The 21,365-nt window shown below is 63.0% G+C and overlaps 1 protein-coding gene across 3 annotated transcripts; it reads left to right on the plus strand.

Moving 5' to 3' along the window:
- The first annotated feature begins 1,398 nt into the window (after positions 1 to 1,398).
- Positions 1,399 to 20,964, plus strand: ZBTB7A (zinc finger and BTB domain containing 7A). Of its 3 annotated transcripts, none has more exons than XM_081231898.1 (3): positions 1,399 to 2,035; positions 11,716 to 12,995; positions 16,931 to 20,964. In XM_081231898.1, the coding sequence occupies exons 2-3, from the start codon at positions 11,731 to 11,733 to the stop codon at positions 17,430 to 17,432; spliced, it is 1,767 nt and encodes a 588-aa protein (XP_081088024.1). In that variant the 5' UTR covers positions 1,399 to 2,035; positions 11,716 to 11,730; the 3' UTR covers positions 17,433 to 20,964. The 3 variants fall into 3 exon arrangements, with proteins under 3 accessions (XP_081088024.1, XP_081088026.1, XP_081088025.1); XM_081231900.1 differs by lacking the exon at positions 1,399 to 2,035 and adding an exon at positions 3,095 to 3,281; XM_081231899.1 differs by lacking the exon at positions 1,399 to 2,035 and adding an exon at positions 11,233 to 11,306.
- The last annotated feature ends 401 nt before the right edge of the window (positions 20,965 to 21,365 follow it).

Here is a 21,365-nt window from a genome sequence, read left to right on the forward strand (position 1 = left end):
GGGTGGTACAGAGGGGACCCTGAGTCACCCCTGCTCTGGCTGAGTGGGTGGAGCTTGGGTGGGATGGCAAATGAGACCATTGAGGACTAAGGCTTGAGCTTCAGGCATCTACAGAGACCAAGCACTGCCCTGGGACCTGCACGTTGGAAGGAAGAGGGCTTATATCCCAGGCAGGGTCGTTAGAACAAAGTCCCTGGGCTCCGCCCTCACGCTGGACGCATGCGGCCCCTCCCTCAGTCCCTTTCCACCTACCCCGGGGCTGGTTTCAGGCTGCAAGTCCTGGGGCTGTCGCTTCCCTTCTGGGGGCCTCCCGGGTTTCCCCTTGAAGCCCAATTATTATTACAAAAGCCGATTCAACTCATTTGGGCGTTGAAAGGCACTTTTAATACGTGTGTGAAGAGGCAGTAAAGTGCAGGAGGTTGGGGTGGTGGGGGGAGGAAAGCTTTGAAGTCGGAGAAGGACAGACGGGATGCATTTCACCCATGGCAGTGGAAGTTTCCTGCCTGTAAGGTAATGGTGGTAAAAATGATAATAACAATAAATAATGATCATGATAATGGCATTAGATGTTAGAATGAAGGTAAACAGGACCCCGGACAGAGCCAGCCACCAGAGAAGCGTTCAGTAAACGACAGCCACGAAGCAGGTGCCAGTCCTCTCCGACCAAGGGAATGAGGAAGGGGAAACTGAGGCTCAGAGCTCCCCAGGCGGCTGATCGCACCAGCCAGCCCTCTCTGGGCGCCTACTGTGTGCAGCGGGCAGCCGGCCGGGCCGGGTCAGGCTGTTCTCACCCCTCGTCCCCTCCTCCCCCTCCCCCGTCCCCCGCCGGACCTCTCCCACGACCGGGGAGGAAGTGGGAGAAATGGACAGGGAAAAAAAGTTGGGCTGAGCCAACGCCTCCCCACTCCCCACCTCCGCCCCTCCCGAGCCACGCAGACCCTTGCGGGAGAGGACCGCAGAACCCAGGCGTCCGGGGCCGGGACCCCGTCCCGCCCAGTGGCCCGCAGATGGGTGGGGGAACTTGGAAAGCCGGGAAAACAACAGCCCAGCCCGCCCCTCGCCAACCCCTTCCCCCGCTACGCCCCTGGCGCAGCGGGCGGAGGCGACTCCTTTATATAATCTCGGGCGGGCAGGTTGGCTGTTTCATTGAGGGACCCGGGAGCCCAGCGGACCCAAGCAGTCAGCTGAAAGCCTGCCCCCGGGTCCCTTCCGCGGCTGGGCAAACTGAGGCCCGGGGAGAGCCGGCTCCAGGCCCGCGGTCCCCACCCCCTCGCGCCCCCCACCCCCACCCCCAGCAGCCCGGGCAGCCGCGACCCACGCCCGCGTCTCTCCTCGCAGTGCGCACAGCCCTCCCCGCCCCCGCTGCCATCCTGCCACGCCCCAGGAGTCGGGGGCAAAGCCCGCGCCCCCCCGCACCCGCCTCTGCGCAGAGGCTGGGGGCCTGTTTATCTGGAGGCCCCCACCCCCTCCACCCCGGGGGGCCCGCTCCCCCCGCGCCCCGGGGAGCTCTGGGGCCAGATAAGCTGGCAGGCTGGCACGGCGCCGCGCAGCGGGGCGGAGAGGTCAGAGGAGGTGGGGGCGCGCCGGGGGCGGGCTGGACCCCCCCAACAACTTGACAAAACCTAATAACAGCCCGGTCTCCCCGGCGCAGCGGGCGAAGCCCCACGGGAGGGCAGAGACGTGGCAAGAGGGGACCTGCCGAGCCTGTTCTGGCCTCTGAGGCCGGGGTGGGGGGGGCGGGCTGGGCGTGGGGGGGCCGGCGGCTGCGGCACCTTTAAGACAAGGGAGGACCCCTCTTGCCCTCGGAGAAACCAGGAAGGGAGTCGCGAGCATCATACGGGGCTTTGGCTGTACTGTACAGTTACTGTAGGGGCAGTGACGCCGCCGCCGGAGCGAGGGAGCCGACGAGGGGAGAGCCAGCGAGGGGAGAGCGAGACGCGGACCCCAGAGGCGAGCGGCCGAGGAGCCCAGTCCCAACTCCGGGCCCCGGCCCCGCGCGCCCCGGCCCGGCTCGGCCCCGGCCCGGCCCCGCGAGGTAAGTCAGCGCCCGGCGTAGCCCGCAGCGCGGGGTGCAGGGCGGGGACGGGCCGGGGGCGCTGCGCCCACCCCTGCCCTCTCGGGAAGGGGCGATCCCGGGAGCCGGGGACGTCCCGCAAGTTTCAGAGGAGGGGGTGGTTGGCAGCTGCCCGGAGGCGGGAGGCGCCCTGGATCCCGAGGGCGGGGAGGGGGCGCCGCCCGGGAGTGGGTATTGGGGGCGAAGGGCATGGGCTTGTGCGCCAGCACCCCCCCCTCCGTGCATGGTTTTTCGGGGCTCCCAGGCGCGCGGGGAGAGGGGGAGGGGAAGCGGGGCTGCACTGAGGGTGGGGGGAGCCGGCGTGGGGAGATAGGGGGGCGCGTCGCGTGCTAAGTTTGCAGCTGGGTACTGGGGGCGCTCTCGCCCCCCGGGGGCCTATTCGGTGCTGCGTGCATACGTTGGAGTTGGCCAGGATTGAGCTCCATGGGGGATGGGGGGGAGGGGGCTGAAAAAACAGGGAGGGGGGCTTTGCAAAGGAGGGGGAAGGGGTGGGGTGTCCGGGTGGGCGGGCGCGGCCGCTCGGGCCTCTGGGTATCGTAGTTCCCCCGCGCTTGCGGCTGGCAGGTGGCAGGCGGCTAGGACCACAAGTCCCAGGGTTCCCTGCGCCGGCGGCCCGCCGCGGTCCGCGGGTAGGGGCGGTGCGGAGGAGGGGCGGTGAGCGGCGGGCTGGCGAGCCAATGGACGCGGGCCGATCGCGCGGCGCGGCTCGAGGGCGGGCCCTGCCGGCCAGAGGGCGGGGCCTGGAGCCGGGCTCCCCTTGCCGGGGGCCGGTGGCGGTCCCCGGCTTCCGGCTGCGCGGCCCGCGGGCCGGCCCCCTCCCCGCCCCGGGGCCCCTCCCCGCCTGGTTGTGTAACCGTCCCCAGCCCCCCTCCCCTCAGCCCCCCGCCCCGGGGGGGGGTCACCCACCCGGCTTTCCCCGGGGAGGGCGGCGGCCCGGGCGGCCTCGCGGCGCAGGCGAGCCCGGGGATGCGCGGCCTAGTGCAGGCTGGGCCCGGGCGTGGGGGAGGCGGGCGGGCGGACCCAGATCCGGGGTAATTTGCATCGCCCTCCCCCCAGCCCGGGTGGGGATTGGCCGCTGGCGGCGGGGGGTGGCGCGGGGCCAGGCTCACTGCCGCCTCCCGGCCCCTCGGAGGGAGCCAGCCCAGCCGCAGCCGCCGCCACCGCCGCCGCCGGGGCCGGGCCCCCTCGCCGCTGCCCCGGGAAGGAGGTAGGAGCCCCCCGCGCGGGCGGCGCGGTGGGGGCCCGCGGGCCGGGGCGGGGGCCGCGCACTGCGGCCGGGGCGGGGGAGGGGGCAGCTTCCTGCCCCCGCCCGGGCCTGACTCAGCCCTGGGCGGGGGGACCGGCCTGGCCCCTCGCCCTGCCCGCGCGGCCGTCCGGCCCCGGCCCCGGGGGAGGGAGCAGAGAGCACCCCTCTCCCCCGCCCGCGCCCCCAAAGCGCGTGACCCCGTCTCCTCTGGCCCGGACACCCCTCCTTCCCCTTGACGCCACCACCACGTGCGAACCCTGAGCCCGGGCAGAGGAGGGGGTGAGCTGGTGGGATCCGGCCCCCTCCCTCGCTCTGCCTCCCTCCCCGGCCTAGGAACCGGCCCCCTCCCCCAGCCCCGGGCCTGGGAACCAGGCAGGGGCCTGAGCTGGGGCCGGTGCACCCCCCGGGGCCCAGGCCTTTGCGGGTCCTGGGAGGCACTGTCCGCGCTGGCTGGCCGGCGGCGAGGGAGTCCGGTGGACCGCGGCAAGAGACTGCTGTCCAACCAGGCCCGGGCACCCTGTGGGCACCCACTAAATGTTTGGGGAATATAGCCAGCAGTTGGCGGGGTGGCAGGGGGAGGTAGGCAACTCCTCTCTCCCCTTAGCCAGGCGGCGGAAGTGAGAGAGGTGTTGGTGCCCCTCCACCGGGTGTGCCCACCTGGCTCACCCATGGGTGGCGGGCTTGCTTGGTTTCCCCACCCCCCCTCCCTGCCAGCTGCCTCCCGGACCAGGGCCGGAGCAGGCCCGGCCGGAGAGGGCGTCCAGGATTCCATGTCAGCCCCCCACCCCCACCCCAACAGGGCCAGGGCGTAACCCTGAGTGTGCCGCTCCCACACTGGGGGGCCCTCCCCAGGACCAGCCGATCACTTCCTACTGGCAGAGCTGGTCTTGGGAGAGGTCCGGGGAGTCCAGGCTAGGCCCTGCTGCTGCCCAGGTCCCCGAGGCTCCAGGTAGGGGGGCATTCTCCCCCGAGGGCCACCCCGGGTGGGGCCTGTCACTTATCGGTTGGGCTCGGGGCTCTGTTTACCGCCAGCCATCGCTGTGGAGACGGGAGCCTGGGGGAGAAGGGGGGGCAGGAGCCAGTGGCTGGAAGAGCGAAGCCCTGGGATCCGCATGCCTAATGAAGGAAAGAGGAGCCAACGGGGACACTGAAATTTTAATTCGTGGGTCACTTTGGGGGGGTATTTATTATTCAGTTCTGATTGGCTGACTGGCTGCGTGGTGGCCAGTCAGCACCCTGGCCCGGGCGGGGAGCCACGCAACTCTCAGCAGAGGCCCTCGGCAGCGGCTGCGGGGAGCCCATGCACCCTTTTCTCTGTGTGGGAGACTGAGGCCCGGCAGTGCTCAGCCTTCGTCCAGTGGGGAAGGTTCTCGAGGCAGTAGCTATACCTTATGTTGGCGTTTTTCCTTCCCTTCTTTTCCTTGGAACCCTCTGACCCATAAGCTGGTTGGGCTGGTGGAGGTCCCCGATGCCATGTAAGGAAACTGAGACCAGGAGGGGAGGCCAGACGCAAGCATGGGGCCTCAGGGGCTTAGAGCAAGGCTCAGAGCGGTGCCCTATGGGGCAGGGAAGACTGAGGCCCTGGGGGAAGCAGAGAGCAGCCCAAGGTCACCCAGCCAGAGCTGGGTCTGACCCTTGTGGTCCTGCCTCCTAGTTTAGGACGTGTCCAAAGTCCTTTGTGTATTACAGCCGAGGGGTGCCGGCCCACCTGTCTTCCAGAGGGCCTGGAGGTTGACAGCAGGCACCTGTCTGCCAAATGGAGCCTTTGCCCCAAGAGGACAGTTAGGCTCAGAGAGGGGCAGCAAGGTGTCCAAGGTCACACAGCAGGGGCCTCAGCCTCCTTGCCTCCCAGCCTTCTGAGGCAGGCCCTTCCCACCCCATCTGAGCTGCAGCCCCGCCCCTTGGCACCTTGGCCCCTGGAGACTGGCAGGGCTCTGTGTTTTTACAACCCATTATTTCAAGGAGACCCAGGTCACCTCCCAGAGCCAAGAGTCAGGGCCAGCCCCTCTGAAGCAGAGCTGGCCCGAGGAGGGGGTCCACAGGGGTTTCAAATGCTGGCCCACTTGCTCTGTGACCTTGGACAAGCCCCATGGTCTTTTGGAGCCTGAGCATCCTTCTCTGTAAAATGAGGTGGTTGTGGGTTCCCCCCAGGTACTGCCTGCAGATCCACCTGTGTTCCCTTTCCTTCCCTCCCTCATGGAGGAAGCACCTGGGTCAGCTCAGGATACAGCAGGGATTCTGCTGGAGTGTGTGTGTGTGTGTCTGAGACACCCCCCCACCTGTCATCTTGTGCTCCAGGCACCTGATAGACCATAAACCACCCTGCAACAGCCCTGGGCAGTGGAGACCAGAGGAACAGGCTTGGGTGGGGGCCACTGTGGTCCAATCTCAGCCCGGCCCTCTGCTCCACCTGAGGTCCACCTCGGGAGGTCACCTCCCTTCTGCCAAACTCAGTTTTGCCATCGATACAATGGGGAGATTACCTTTAGGCCAAAAGTGAGGATTTACTCAGTGACTCCCCAGGAATGTTTGTTGAGTGACTGCTGTGTGGTGTCAGGGCCTGGGGGAGCCCCTCCTGCATCTCTGTTCTGATGCTCTGCACAGGTGTCAGCTGGACTCCAGCCCTGCCCCAGGCTCCCTGTGTGACCTCAGGCAAACCTCTCCCTTTTCTGAGCTATCACAGGGCAGTTCTGAGGGGGTGTGAGAATAAGCTGTCCTCCCCTCCCCTCCCCCCACCGAGGCCCCCAGGGTGGGGGGATTTAGTCCTCTGCTGGTACCTGGGGGCAGTGTGTGTGGTGGGGGAGGAGGGTGGAGCCCTGGGAGGACTAGTTAGTTTGGCCAGATGGAGCCAGACAGATGAACCGTGTTCAAATCCAGCTCTGCTGTGTGACCCTGGGCAAGTTGCCTCAGTTTCCTGGCCTGTGAAGTGGGGCAGTGGTTACAGACCCTGCCTCCCAGAGCTATGAGGATTGATGCTGAGATGATCCAGACCAGGCCCCCGTCAGGCCCCGTTGAGGAACAGCCCCTGCCCTTGCGGCCTGAGTCCCAAGTCTTTGGAGCACCAAAGCGCGGAAGGCGCCCTGTGGAGAATCTGGCCAAAGGACCAGCCCCTCCATCTGTCCCCCCAGCAGGCTGTGGACGGCCACTCGGTGGAAGCGTCCCCACCCACGCCTTTCTGGTTTGACTGGAAAACGACTCGGTCCCACCTCCCATCAGGATGTGTTTGATAGGAGGGAACTGGCTGGATTTGTAGGCACAGGTCACTGGGGCCCCAGTGGGCCAAGCACCCCTTTGGGGTTTCCAGGCCGAGCCATCCACCTGCTCAGGCTGTGGGTGGGGCTGGGGGTGGTACAGGCACCTCCAGGTGACAAACTGGCCTCGGGAGAGAGAGAGCAGTCTGGATGGAAGTCACCCAGGCCTCTCCTGGGCATCTTGGATAAGCCGGTGCAGCCTGAGTTGAGGGCAGTGTAGACACGGATGGGATTCTGTGAAGCCTGGCTTTGGTTACCCCCGGTGACAGGAAGCTTATTCCTTCCACTTCCACTGAGAATGGCTCTGTTCTTCACAGGGCTTCCTCTTGGAAGCTGGTCTTGGTGTCGGGGCTGTACTTCCTGGCCCACGACAGCACTCAGAGCGTGGGAACAGGGTGGGCCTCAGCCCCACCCATGAGTTGGGGCTCAGATGGGATCCCCATGACCTCCTAATCCCCACCCCCACCAGCCTCCACACACACTTCCCACTGGGCTTGCAACCTTCCTGCTTCTGGCCCTTTAAGGCCCAGGCAGGAAGCCCCTCCCCATTTAGGGCAATAAATGGACACATAAAATGGCCGAGGGCCTGTCTGCTGGTATCTGGCCTGGAGGGAGGCCTGGGAGGACAGGCGGGCAGGGGGCAGGCTGACAGCTGGCAGCCAGCAGTCACCCTGAGCCGTTGGTGCCCCCCGCCTCCCGATCAGGACGCTGCATTCCTGTCCCATTAAACCCCGGCCTCGGTACTGGGCCAGGCGGGGATTGGCACCAGGTCGGGGCGGGGTAACCCGTCAAGACCAACCTTGCAACACAGGCTGCCAGGCTGGGAGGGGGCGGGGGCGGCTGGGCACTGGCCTCGCAGCCACACCTGGGCGCCAGACTTGCTGTGTGACCTTGGGGCGGCCGCCCACCCTCTCTGGGCCTGGTTTCCCCCCACACACACATGATGGCTTAGCTTCATCCTGGGGCTCACCACACACTTCCTTGGTACACAGTAGTTGGGGAGGGGGCTGGATTCCTGGAATGACGTTCAGAGGTGAAGTTCAAAGCCCCCAATCCACAAGGGAGGGGGTAAACAGCCTCATTGGGCCTTTGGGGATTGTCCCTGGCACATAGTAGGTCCTGGGCCAAAGTTTGCTAAGAGGATGGGAGTGGAACCCTTTGCCACTGTCACAACCCCTAAGGAAAATGAGACACAGAGAGGTGCTTTTCTTGGCCCAGGTTCACCCAGCTTGGAAATGGAGGAGCCAGGATATGGACGCGGGCTGCTGTGGCAGGTAGTAGGTGTTAGAGGTCCCTTATGTAGTTTCCTTTCATTCTTTCCCTGAGTTGTAGGGAGGGAGGCCTTAACCCCCAGTTAAGCTGCCCGCATCCCTGGACACTCCTCCAGGAAGGCGTCAGGTGGCAATTACCTACCTATCCACTGCTGGCCACCCCCTGAGGAGTGTGGTGAGGAGGGGGAGAAGGAGGCCTGGCCCCAACCCTCACCTTGCACCTGACCTTGGGGACTCTCCAGCCTCCTTCCCCTGCCCCTCTCCCAGGTGCCCACTGCTGGGCCTTTGCCCCTGCTGTTTCCCATGCTTGGGACACCTTTCCCACCATCCTAGGGTCCTTCCTGGGTGACACCTGCTGTTCCTGGGACCAAGTCAGGATGCTCCTGACCTCTCCCTGCATCTCCAGTAGTTGAGAGATGTCAGCTCAGGCCGGCTCAAGTCAGAGCATCTGAGTCCCAGCCTGGCTGCCGGTCTGTTGTGTGACCTTGCCCTGGTCTTATCACCTCCCTGAGCCTCTCCTCATCTCTAAAGCCCAGGGTCCAGTTCTTGAAAGTTCCAGGGCACAGAGGAGGCCCCCTGGGAGGGCAAAAAGCAGGCCTGGGTCCTTGCTGCCTGCTGCAGCGAGTGACCCTAGGTTAGATTGGAGGTGGGACTGGCACGGTCCCCTGGTACTGGGTGTGCCTGCCAGCCAGGTGGGCGGGGCTGGGTGTGGGCTCTCCAGCACATAGCTCTTTGGTCTTTGGTTCCTCCTGTCCTTTGCTGCGCCCCTACCATGCACTGCCCAGGGGAGGCCGGGGGCGGGGGGTGGAGGGTGGCCTGGGAGCAGCCCAGAGGGAGGAGGGCGCCCCACCTCCAGCCCAGGAAGAGCCTGCCGAGACCTGCCCCTCGGCCGGCCGCCGAGTCAGCATCGAACGGCCCCGGAAATCCCATGGGGGCGAGTGTCGGGGTGGAGCTGTGATGAAACACGGGGCCCTGGGTGGGTGCGGGCCTGGGCTCAGGGGACCACTGGCCGTTGAGGGGGTGAGGCTTCCTGGAGGAGAGAATTTTCGTTGGCTCATCATTACCGAGGAAACCGCCACGTGTCAGGGCACCTACTAGGTGTCAGGTGCCAGCAGGGCCTTTTAGAGCCAGGAGGGGAGCCACAGGGCTCTCCTGGTGAGACGGTGCTGTGGCGCACAGTGGGTGCTCAGTACTAGGTGCTTTTTGCTGCCTGGACCCCACGTGACTTCCTTCTCCCACCTGGCAGGGTCTTCCTCTGCTTTCTTAGAAGGAGGGCCCTGAGAGGCCCCGGGTAGGGGGAGGGCAGTGGCCCCGGGTGTGGCAGGCAGGTGGCGTGTGTTCCTGGGGAGAGGGCTGGGTCAGTTTAGTTTCCAGGGCCAGGGAAGGGGCTGTGGCTGGCTGGGAGGTGTCGGGGTGGGGAGGGTTGGGGGACCCCCAGCCTCTTGCCTCTGTCAGGTCCTGGATCAGCCTTGCTGGGTGCCCTTGGCCTGGATTCCAGCTGTCTCTGGGCCTTGGTGTTCTCATCTGTAAATGGGGGTCATGCTACTTCCCTGGGGCTTTCCTTGGCTGGTATTGCCCCAGGCCCTTTGGGGGAGGGTCTCAGATGACTATGTGCGGGAAATAGAGGCCCCAGCTGGGAAAGGACAGGGGCGCGGACCCTCAGACCCAGCCCAGACCCAAGGGCTGCCCCACACAACAGGCTCTTAGCATGTGGCCCGGCTCCTCCAGCTGGTGGAGACTCAGGCCCAGGGCTGGGTACATTGCCCCAGGCCAGGTTCAAGGCCGGAGCTTGCTCCTTCCCAGCCGAGTGGCTTCCAGCAAGTGGGAGCCTGGGCAGCTTCACGCTTGAAGTAACGATGTGCCAGCGCCGGGCCCGGTGGGCTCGGTGCCGGTGGGAAGGCGGGGGTGGAGGGGCCGTGGCGAGGGGTGAGTCACTTGGACCAATTCAGGTCTCGACCTAGAGGCCCCAGGAGGACCCCTGAGGGGACACTGGCAAGCAGGGCCAGGGTGGCCATCTTGGCACGTTGGTGGCCCGGATCAGAGGAGGGGCGAGGAGGGGCCGAGGCCGGTCTGATCCGGAGTCCCATCTGCCCACTCGCTCCCTGGGGCCGGGAGCCAGACGGCAGATGGTGGCAGGGGGTGGAAGCCACCACAGGGGGCTCTGCTGAGGCTTCCCGTGGCCGAGCCTGGGGGGGGGTCGCGCCCCCATCCCCATCCTCATGCTCCCAGCAGCCACATCTGAGCCTGCCCCGCCACCCACCACGGGCTGGCGAAACAGAGGCGGGAGCTAAGCAGCTGGTGCGGTCGGCGGGAAAGAGGGCGGGTGGCGGAGAGAGGCGTCCCGGGAAGTGTACTGGCCGCCTGCACGCCACACAAAGGCCTCTGTGTCGGCCGCAAGGCCTGGACCCCATTCGCAGGGCGGCCCTGGGTCGGGACAGGCCTACCCTGGCCTTAGGGCTGACCAGACCAAACCCAGCTCCCTTGCCAGGCCAGCCGCCTGTATCCCACTAGAGGCACAGTGGGAGGGATCTGTGTTAGAGCTGAGCTGGGTCACCCAGCTGAGGATCCTGGGCTCTTTAGGAGGCTGAGGAAGGCCCGGTTCAGGCCCTCTCCCCAGAGACACGCAGAGGCTCTGGCCTGAAAGCAGGCTGGCTGGGCCCAGAGGAATGTGGGTTTTGTTGGGTGGCTTGGGGCAGCCGGGGGCTCCCCGGAGAGGGTGGAGGGGTGGGGACAGAGCCAGAGAGTTGCACAAGCGCCCAAGTGGGTGGATGAGTCACAGCCCAGGGGAAGGCAGAAAATAGGAGGCAGGGGAGAGGGGTGGGACAGAGTCCCCCCCATGGCCCTGCTTTTCCAAAGGCTTCTGCCCATTTGACAGATGGGGAGACTGAGTCCCGGAGAGTGGCAGGGCCTTGTCCCGGGCTGAACAGTGCAAACAGGGTGGCCAAAAAGAGAGGGGCTGGCCAGGCAGGAGGTGGGCAGGAGGCCCCTGTCCCCCCACTCTTCCTTGACAGGGTCAGCTTGAGTGGGCAGGGAGGAGCATCAGGCAGTGGCCTGGTTTCCCCCAGTTACTCACTGTGAGGGCCGAGCCACGTCCTAGGGGTTCCACAGGGCAGGAAGGGGTCTGTCCTGCAGAGTCACTGCTCCACCCCACCAGGGCACGCCCACGGCCCTGATGACCCTGGCCAGGTCCCTGGGTCTTGACCTTACCCCTTCCTGCTGACTCAGAGCCCCCCCAAGAGAACTGGGCCCGACCAGGAGAGAAGGTTAGGGAGGCCGAGGGGCTAGGCAGGGATGGACAGCCATGCTGGTTGGATATTGACTCTTGGGTCAGTTGCCCTGGGTTTGAGTTGAGGTGCAGCCATGGGGCCCTGGGGCTTCCTGAGCCTGAGCCTCGTTTTCTCACCTCTGCGGTGGAGACGGTGCTGCCTCTGGGACTGCTGGGCGCTCAGCCAGGGCAGCGCACGGTGGGTGCCTTATGTCACCGCTCTGGCCTCCTAGAGAGGGCATGGGCAGAATCCCGTGTTCAGATTCATTAGGAAACAACTTGTGTTGGGCATTTATTGAGCACCTTCTGTGTGCTCCCACGCCACTTCAAATTGTCCTTTGGATGGGCACTCCCCTCTCTCGTAAAGCGGGGAGGGGGGCCGGTGTTCATCTCTGAAGCACCCAGTTGGGTTTCGCCAACGTCGTCTCACTTTGATGATGCAGAACCAGCCGTGGACCATCCTGGTGCAGAGCTGGGGAAACCGAGGCTGGGCGGGGGGAGGTGGGGCGGGGATGTGGGGGCACTACTTTCTGAGGGCCTCGCAGCCCAGCCAGTTGGCCCGGCCCTCCCTGTCCCTCACGACCTACCCTTCCTCCCTGGCGCTGCAGGTCTCGGCGCGGAAGATGGCTGGCGGCGTGGACGGCCCCATCGGGATCCCGTTCCCCGACCACAGCAGCGACATTCTGAGCGGACTCAACGAGCAGCGGACGCAGGGCCTGCTGTGCGACGTGGTGATCCTGGTGGAGGGCCGTGAGTTCCCCACGCACCGCTCGGTGTTGGCTGCCTGCAGCCAGTACTTCAAGAAGCTGTTCACGTCGGGCGCCGTGGTGGACCAGCAGAACGTGTACGAGATCGACTTCGTCAGCGCCGAGGCGCTCACGGCCCTCATGGATTTTGCCTACACGGCCACGCTCACCGTCAGCACGGCCAACGTGGGCGACATCCTCAGCGCCGCCCGCCTGCTCGAGATCCCCGCTGTGAGCCACGTCTGTGCCGACCTCCTCGACCGGCAGATCCTGGCGGCCGATGCGGGTGCCGATGCCGGCCAGCTGGACCTCGTAGATCAAATTGATCAGCGAAACCTCCTTCGCGCCAAGGAGTACCTCGAGTTCTTCCAGAGCAACCCCATGAACAGCCTGCCTGCCGCCGCCGCCGCCGCCGCCTCATTCCCATGGTCCGCCTTTGGCGCATCCGACGATGACCTGGATGCCACCAAGGAGGCCGTGGCCGCTGCCGTGGCCGCCGTGGCTGCCGGCGACTGCAATGGCTTGGACTTCTACGGGCCTGGCCCCCCAGCTGAGCGGCCCCCGGCCGGGGACGGGGATGAGGGAGATAGCAACCCAAGTCTGTGGCCAGAGCGGGATGACGACGCCCCCGCTGGGGGCCTCTTCCCGCCCCCCGTGGCCCAGCCGTCCACCGCCACACAAAATGGCCACTACGGCCGGGGCGGGGAGGAGGAGGCAGCCTCTCTGTCAGAGGCGGCCCCGGAGCCGGGCGACTCTCCGGGCTTCCTGTCAGGCACGGCCGAGGGCGAGGACGGGGACGGGGCCGATGCGGACGGGCTGGCGGCCAGCACGCTGCTGCAGCAGATGATGTCGTCGGTGGGCCGGGCGGGAGCGGCGACGGCGGGGGACAGCGACGAGGAGTCACGGGCGGATGACAAGGGCGTCGTGGACTACTACCTGAAGTACTTCAGCAGCGCCCACGACGGCGACGTCTACCCGGCCTGGTCGCAGAAGGTGGAGAAGAAGATCCGGGCTAAGGCCTTCCAAAAGTGCCCCATCTGCGAGAAGGTCATCCAAGGCGCCGGCAAGCTGCCGCGGCACATCCGGACCCACACGGGCGAGAAGCCCTACGAGTGTAACATCTGCAAGGTCCGATTCACCAGGTGAGCCGGCGCCACCGCGGCGGGGAGCAGGGGGCGGGGGGGCGGGGGGGGTGCTTCCTGGGGGGCCCTTTGCCCCAAAAGCAGCCACACAGGGACCCCCTGCCCCGCTCTGCGCGAGCACGCTCACACCCTGCCTCCGCGTGCGAAAACAACACCGCACCCTGCCCTGCAAGGGTGCCTTGTCCATCGGGGCACTCCCGACCCCCATGCGCCTGTCTAGAGAGCCTGGGTGGGCGGTGCCGCGCAGGCCCTAAACAAGGTGACCACAAGAACGTAAAGCGTGCCAGGCGGTGCCGACCTGCGTGAGGCTGGAAGGGAGGGCCCAAGGAGTTGCTTTTCTTCTTTTTCCCTGGGTGGTTCTTCTCATCCTGACTGGAGCATTTGGGCCTTGGGAAAGGGCGACAGCCCCACTGGGAGCAGGGAGTTCTGGTCGTTATGTAACTTTGAAGTCTTCCGTGAGCCCGGGGAACTTGCTTCATTCAGCCAGTGTTTATGGAGTGCCTGCTGGGTGCCAGGCCCTGTTCTAGAAGTGGAGGGACAAGCCAAAATCCCCGTGGGGTGACGGAGCATGGGCGAGATAAAACCGCAGAACTGATAACACTAGTTGGTGGAAAGTGCCAGGGAGGAAAAGAGCAGAGAACAGGGTTGGGGTGCGGCTGTAGGTGCTGCCTTAAACAGGGAGGCTTCCCCGAGGACTGAGAACTGAAGGAAGAGAAGGAGGGAGCCGTGGGGAGAGGGAAAGGGAGAGGCAGAGGGAAGAGCCAGTGCAAAGGCCCTGAGGCCTGTTCAGCTTAGGGAATCACCACAGCCAGTGGAGGGAAAAGGGCACGGGAGCCGTTGGGCTTGGTCCCTGGACAGGAGGAGTTTGAGGCCAGGCTGGGGGAATTTTGCGATCTGGTCTTAAGAGTCCAGAGGTGGCAGGCTGGGCCTTGTGGGCCAGCCCAGTGGGGGCGGGGGGCTGGTGTGCAGGGGCCTAAGCCTCAGCATCACCCCCTACCCTCACCAGCCCCGGGGTTCCCCCAGCCACACCCACCCAGGCCGAAGAAAGGGGTCATTGTCCCAGCTTCCCGGCCCTGCCCTCTGGGGACAGGATCTGGGAGCTGACCTCCGGACCAGCACCTGGGCCCCCTCCCCAGCAAGTCAGGAGAGGAGGGTGTGGCTGGGACTCCAGGCCCCAGGAGTGCCAGGCAGGGGTAAAGGGCACTGGCCAGGAGGCAGGCAGCTTGGTGGGTGGCCTGGCTCCCCCACTTTGGTGAGATCGGGGTGCCGGTGGTCCTAGGGGCCTCCCTCTTGCTCCAGATGTGGGGATGGTGGACTGGGCTGGCTGTGGGTCCTGCCCTCAGGGGTCTTGGAGCCTGGGAGGAGCAGCCTGGTGGAGGCCCAGCAAGCCAGAGCCTGGAGAGGTGACACCTTCCCCCACGCCCCCACCCTCAGCCAGGCTCAGTTTCACCTTCTGGCCTGGGGCTCTCTTGGCCACCCCACCCTCAACCCGGGGCTGATCTTGCTTGCCGTTCTGGGAAACTGAGGCATAGAGAGGGCCTCCAGGCCAGGCCTCTTCCTTCCAGGTGCCCACCTGGCTCCTCTCTGTCCCCCAGGGCCCCAGCCCCCGCCCCTCCCTCCAGGCTGGGGAGCCCAGGGGCCCCTCTGAGTCACACTAGAGAGTTGAGTAAGCAGGGCCTGTGGCGGCCGGGGCTATAATTACCCAGGCCGGGGCTTGAGGTGATGAAACTGGGGCTTCCTCCACCCCCACCCCACATTGGGACAGCCCCCAACCCTCTGTGCAACTCAGGGCAAGTCACTTCCCCTCTCTGAGCCTCCAAGCCTCAGCTAGGGACATCTCTGTAGAGATGCTAGAACAATCCGAGTCCCTCCTGTTCCTTCTGTGACCTGGCCCCAGGGTCTGAGCGGGGCAACTGGGATACCAAGTTAGCCGGCTCCGAGGAGGCGGGGTGGGGGGTGGCGGGAAGCGCCTGGCCATTGCCATCCTCTTTCTGGTAACAGCTCAAGTTAATCCAGGGAGCGATGAGTTTGTTGTGGCCCAGGTTCTGCTGGCTCACGTGGGGGTGTAACGAGGCCAGAGAATAGGCAGGGGGTCTGGTTGCAAAGGGCCAGGTCTTGATCCTCAGAACAGTAAGAAGCCATAGAAAAGTTAAGCCAAGCAGGGACACCAGCTCTGTGGGAGGTGCCAGAGGGAGGGACTTGGGACTGAAAGAGCCCAGGGGGAGGGGGGTGTAGGCCTTTGTCTCGGGGTTGGGAAAGATTTCCTGGAGGAGGAGGGGCATTTCAGGTGGGGCTTTGAAGGATGAGTAGGAGTTTATCAGTCCTGGCAGTGAAGAAGCTCTCAGTCTGGTGGGCATCAGAAGGGAGAGACTCCGAGTGACTCAGTGGAGCATAAGAGTCTGCAGCAAGGAGCAGGTCAGATTTTAGCCAGAGCTCTGGAGGCCCTGGTCCCTGCCCCTGCCTTGTGGATTCCAGGCAGGAATCCACCCCCATCACTATGGACCAGCATAGTACAATAGAAATATCATGTGAGCCACCTCCGTGACTCTACATTTTCTGGTAGCCACATTTTTAAAAAGTAAAATAGAAACAGGTGAAAGTAATTTTAATCATATTTTTACATAATCCATTAGTTCTATTTCAATATGTGATCAATAAGCAAAATTATAAATGAGATATTGTACAGTACATAGAGCAAATGAAGCCTTCAGAATTTGTGGTGCCCTTTGCACTTCTTGCGCATCTCACCTTGGACCAGCCACATTTCAAGGGCTCGGGGACAGAGCAACACCTGGGCCATAGTCACCCCAGAACTGATACGGTGACCAGCTTTGTGGGCCAAAGGCCCCAGGCTGAGCCAGATCCACACAGTTCCCTGTGGGGTGAGATGGGCATGGAGGGGCCCTGGAATCACACCCAGTCCCTGCCTGTTTTCAGGGCTCACAGTCCAGTCAGGGAGACAGATGAGAAACAAAGGCGGTGGCATGAGGGACCGGCGTTGAGGGAGTCTGGGAGGGCCTCTCTGAGGAGATCATGTTTGGGCTGAAATTCAACTGTAAAGATCTGGGAGGGGAAAAAAGTACTCCAGGTAGCCAGAACAGCATGTGTAAAGGCCCTGAGGTAGTCTCATAGTTATCAGCATGTTGGGGTGATAGCCAGGAAGCCAGTGTGGCCAGAGCAGAGTGAGACAGAGGTGAGGGGAGATCTGGCAGGAACTGGGGGTAGGGGGTGGGGTCCCTGGGGTGGGGACTTGGTTACTACTGTGACCAGCTGCCCTGGATTTTCAGTGACTGAGGGGTTTCCCAGGACACAGAACTTTCAGTGCTAAAGCCAGGACAGCTTAACCCTCTCTGTTACCAAATACTCCGGCATTTCTCCTTGTTCCCTGTAGCATTTTCAGTACCTGGAACAGGGTCTGGTATGCAGCAGGTGCTCAGTAAATGCCTGTAGTGTGAAGCCATGCACCTGCCACTGGGCAGAGCCCCAGGTGGGAGGGAGGCCTGTTATCTTCCTCCTCCTATGCATAAGAAAAGGGTTTCAGTGGGACTTCCCTGGTGGTCCAGTGGTTAAGACTCTACGCTTCCACTGCAGGGTGCATGGATTTGATTCCCTGGTTGGGGAACTAAGATCCCGCAGTGGGGCCAAAAAAAAAAAAAAACCCCAAAAAATTGGGTTTCAGAGAGGTTCAGCCATTTCCCCGTGGCCACACAGCGAGCGGGGTCCAAGGCCCTTTTCACACCTTCGTGGGTTCCTTGGTGCTGTTCTCAGAATGGGCACCCGCACCCCCTTTCCCCGCAGGGGCGCCCCCTGCCGCAGCCCACCTTTCCGCGAGGGTCCCGGTTTCCCCGTGCTGAGGCTGGCGGGGACGGGGGTGGGGGCTTTCATCCCAGGCAGGGGCCCGGCCGGGCGCCGGCTGACCCTCGGCCCGTCCACAGGCAGGACAAGCTCAAGGTGCACATGAGGAAGCACACGGGCGAGAAGCCGTACCTGTGCCAGCAGTGCGGGGCGGCGTTCGCGCACAACTACGACCTGAAGAACCACATGCGCGTCCACACTGGCCTGCGCCCCTACCAGTGCGACAGCTGCTGCAAGACGTTCGTGCGCTCCGACCACCTGCACAGACACCTCAAGAAGGACGGCTGCAACGGCGTGCCTTCGCGCCGTGGCCGCAAGCCCCGGGTGCGGGGTGGCGGGCTTGGGGGGCCCGACCCCGCCCCCGCCCCGGGGGCCCCTGTGCCGCCCGGCGCCCCTGCCCCGCCCGGCTCGCCGGATGCGCGGCGCAACGGCCAGGAGAAGCACTTTAAGGACGAGGATGAGGATGAGGACGAGGCCAGCCCCGACGGCCTGGGCAGGTTGAATGTAGCGGGCGCCGCTGGGGGAGGCGACGGGGGCGCCGGGGCCACCGCCGATGGCAGCTTCGCGGCCGGACTCGCTTGAAAACCAAAAAAAGAGAAAACAGAAACCCGAGAAAGAGAGAGAGAGAGAGCAAATCACCCACCACCCCCAAAAAACACAAAAAAAGAAATCTATCTATATACAGATATCTATATCTATATATATATATATATACAGATATATATATATGAAGCGTCACAGAATCTAGGGTAGTGCTTTTCTCAGATTTTTCTCCTTCATGATGTTCTCTCCCTCCACGGGGACCCTCGCCCCACCCCACCCCCAGCCCCGCTTGCCCCCCACCCCGTTGATGGCTTTCGGGGCTCAGCTTGGGGTTTTTGTGGGACACGAGGATTCTGAGCTCCCCGGGCGCCCCGCGGTTCGGGGTCTGGGGTCCCATCGGAGGCTCGATCAGGGCCCCAGGTCCCGGCAGGGGTGAGGGTGGTCACGGGGGCGTGGGCCGGGGACCGGGGTGGGGGGGGTGTCTTTTCTTTTCCTCTCCCTGCCCCACCCCCGCTGATTTCTAGAGTCTTTTGAGATAAGACCTTAAAAATGATTTGTGTCCGCTGTGAGCGGACGTTAAAACGGCCCCATCCGCACCCCCACCCTCCTTCCTCAGGGCACTTCCGAAGTGGGGGTCTCCCCCTCCGTCTCCCCGACTGCCTCCCCGCCTCCCGTCCCTGCCTGTGGTCCCCCGGATCTCCTGGCCACCGCGACACAAATCTATTTATTTCCAGGCGTGGAGAAAGGGGAGAAGACGGGGAAGGGGGGGGAGGGCACCAGAGTGACTCCCCAAGGGCCCCCGCCGCTTTCCTTCACGGCACTTACAACCCGGCGGGACCTGCGGGCCGCCACTCAGGGCGCCCCTGCCACCCCCGTCTTGGTCCCACGACCCAGGCCCACCCCAGACCCCATGAGACGTTTGGAGATTCGAAACTTTTTGTCTTCACCCTCTCCCCTTCCCCTAGCCCTGTCCCGATTTTTAAAAGCACTTTTTAGATTTTTTTTTCTCTTTTCCTCCTTAAAAACAAAATTTATATATAGATATATATATATATAAAATATACTTTTCCTCAGAGGAGCAGGCGACAGTGTGGGGTGAAAGAGCCAAGAGCAGAGGGAACGCAGGGTCTCACGGTGGCAGGGATGTGGGGAGCAAGAGTGTCCAGAAGTTCCAGTGTCACAAAAGCAATAAAAACAAGATTTTACAAAAATGAAAGGAAAAAAAAAAAACAACAAGACAACCAACCACAAATAGAAGTCTTGGCACTTTGTAACAGAACGGGTACTACACTTTATCTTAATTCTTAATTTAAAAATATGTTTACAAGTTGCAACCAACTTCTATGAAAAGTCAAAAAGACAAAAAAAAAAAAGAGCGAGAGAGAGAGCGAGAGAGAGAGCGAGAGAGAGCAAACAAATTCCTAAAAGTCGATTTATTTTTGTACAAAATAATAAAAAAAGAAACCCACCACAGACGTAGAATCCACTTCTGTTCCCCGAGGTGAGAAGGGGGTCAGGAAGTCATGGGTGAGGGCGAAGCCTTCTGAGGTATTTGTACTTTACCACGGGGGCTCGCCTTGCAGGCAGGACTGCGGGGTTTTTGTGTTTCTGCCGTGTCCCCCCCAGCACCTCCCCCCACCATTCTGTCCCTTTTTGGGTTCTGATTTGGAGACGTCTCCTCACCTGCTAGCCATACAGTGGCCACCTGTGTCCGCGGGGACCCTCCTTACCGACTCCCCAGCTCAGGGATGGGCCCAAGAGAGGGCTGGCCTTCCAACCAGCCGGAGCAATCCCGTCTCCCTGCCCTTGTCCCCTGACCCTTGCTGTCCCCCTACCCTCCAACATGGCCGCCCTTCCTTGTGGCCACCGAGGAGCTGCCATCTTGGATACACCATCCCCACCGAGGTGGGTGACGGGGCCCCACCTCCAGGGCCTTACTCCACCCCCCACTGCACCCCTCTTTTTACTCAAAGGCACTGACTGTAACCTGGGGGCTGGCACCCGCCTCCCCCCAGCCTCTGGCTCCCCAAAGGCCCGGCGTTGACCGAGCCACAGGCCACGGACTGGGGCCAGGGCTGGGGAGGCCGTTTTGCCAGAGGCCGGGGCACCCTCCTCCCCCCACCCATCCCCCGTCGCATATGCAACCCTAGTGTGGGGCCCTGTAAATAGACGCTCAGCAGAGCGGAGACCCTTCCTCATCAAAAGCCGGAGGTGTGGGGGGTGTCCCCGCTCCCCGCCTCTAGCTGCTGGCCCGTCACCCCATGCCCCTTGGTTCTGTGACAGACCCCATCTCTTTCTTGTTTTTAAAGGGAAGCTTTTAAAGAAGGCAACTTGCATCATTGTTTCTACAGGACAGTTTTTTGTTTCCTCCTGCTCCCCCCACCCCTGAGCCCGTCAGCCCCCCAGATGTCTCAGGACCCCCCCTCCTGAGGGGGGTGGCAGGGGAGCCCAGGGCCGGGTGGGCCCGCCCACTCCCCAGCATCGTGGGGCGAGCTCTCTCAGAGAACCACCCGTGCAAGCCGAACAGGGAGCTCGAGTGCCCAGGCTAGGGACCTGCACCCCTACCCCACCCCAGCTCCCAGAGAGGTTCCCTGAGGGGACAGCCCTCTCCCCCACTACCCACACACCCCCTCGCAATAAAACCAACTGAAAAATCACAGCTGTCGTCCTGGCCGGGTGGGGGGAGACCAGACTTGGGGGATTAAGGCCTCTGGGACTACAGCGGGGGCAAGGGCTGAACCCCCGCCGAGCACACTTTAACACAAACCTCCTCGGGAATTGCACTAAACCCCTACCCCTAGCTCTGCGCTCAGCTTCCGCCAGCCTTGCCCACCCACTCCGCCTTAACCCGTCTCCTGCTGCCCACCAGCCCATCCCCGGGGGCCGCAGCATCTGCATGGGCCCAGAGCCGGGACCCCCGCCCTCCCAGCCCAGGCCCTGCCCCCAACTCCGCGCAATCACATACTGTATATAGACGTGGATCAATTTTATTTTTATTCTTTAAATTAAGGTCGTGATAAAGTGTTGCCAAAGATACTGCTGAATTCTCGCGTTTCAGGAAACAAACAAACAAAAAAAAAAAGAAAAAAATTTGAGGGGGAACGTGCTGACTGGTCAGAAAGGACACAGCAAAAAGTTTTTTTGTTTGGTTGTTTGGGGTTTTTTTTTGTGGTTTCTTTTTTTGGGGTGTTTTTTTTTTTTTTTAAACTGCCTGGTACAAAAAAAAAAAAAAAAAAGAAAACAGCGAAATTGTTATTTCCATCATCTTGGTGAAGCTGCGTGAATGTGTGTGTGCGCTTGTGTATGAGTGAGGTCCAGGCGGGGGGAGCTCCAGGAGGGGGCTCCGGCAGGGGTGGGGGGGAGGGTGTCCTGGGACGGCGGTGGTGGGCCAGCAGGATGGTGGGGGCCGGAGCCCTCACCTGGAGCGGTCGCCAGCCTGCAGGACCCGGGAGAGAGAGATTAGCACCCTTGCCGCTGCCCCCTAGCCCCCCAGCCCCCCACCTTGATCCCCACCCCGCCTTTTGAGATTAGGAGAAAAAAAAAAAAGGCAAAAAAAAAAAAACCTTAAAAACCAGTGAATGTAAAGTGCCGGACCAGGCCCAGCCTGACAAGAGTGTGAGTCTGGACCTGTGCCCAGCCGGGCTCCCCTGGGCCATACCAAAGTCTGCCTCCCGTGGGCGGCTCACCCAGGAGACCCCTCATGGCTATCCTGTCTTGTCACCCTGTTTGTACGTGGCTGTCCCTTTGCTTCCTTCCAAGGGGGAGGGTATCTTGGGTAGGGAGGAGGGGTCCCCCAGCCCCCTCAAGAGTCTTCTGGGGAGTCTTTGCACTACTGAGACCCATTGTCCGTGGAGGGAACGGCCTCGTGGCATGTGATGGGACAGAAGAGGCAGGGGCTCCTCCAGGACCAAGGCAGTCCAGGTAGCCAGGATTGTAGGCGGCAAGAAACGAGAGAGTGAAAGGAAAAGCAGG

The sequence above is a fragment of the Mesoplodon bidens genome (genome assembly GCF_964165515.1).
Source record: "Mesoplodon bidens genome assembly, chromosome: 4".
NCBI lineage: Eukaryota > Metazoa > Chordata > Mammalia > Artiodactyla > Ziphiidae > Mesoplodon > Mesoplodon bidens.

Bases quoted from the DNA above. Each gene is read 5' to 3' on its own strand.
- ZBTB7A (XM_081231898.1), top strand. From the start codon at position 11,731: ATGGCTGGCGGCGTGGACGGCCCCATCGGGATCCCGTTCCCCGACCAC. The intron at 12,996-16,930 runs GTGAGCCGGCGC...GCCCGTCCACAG, and splicing joins TGCAAGGTCCGATTCACCAG to GCAGGACAAGCTCAAGGTGC.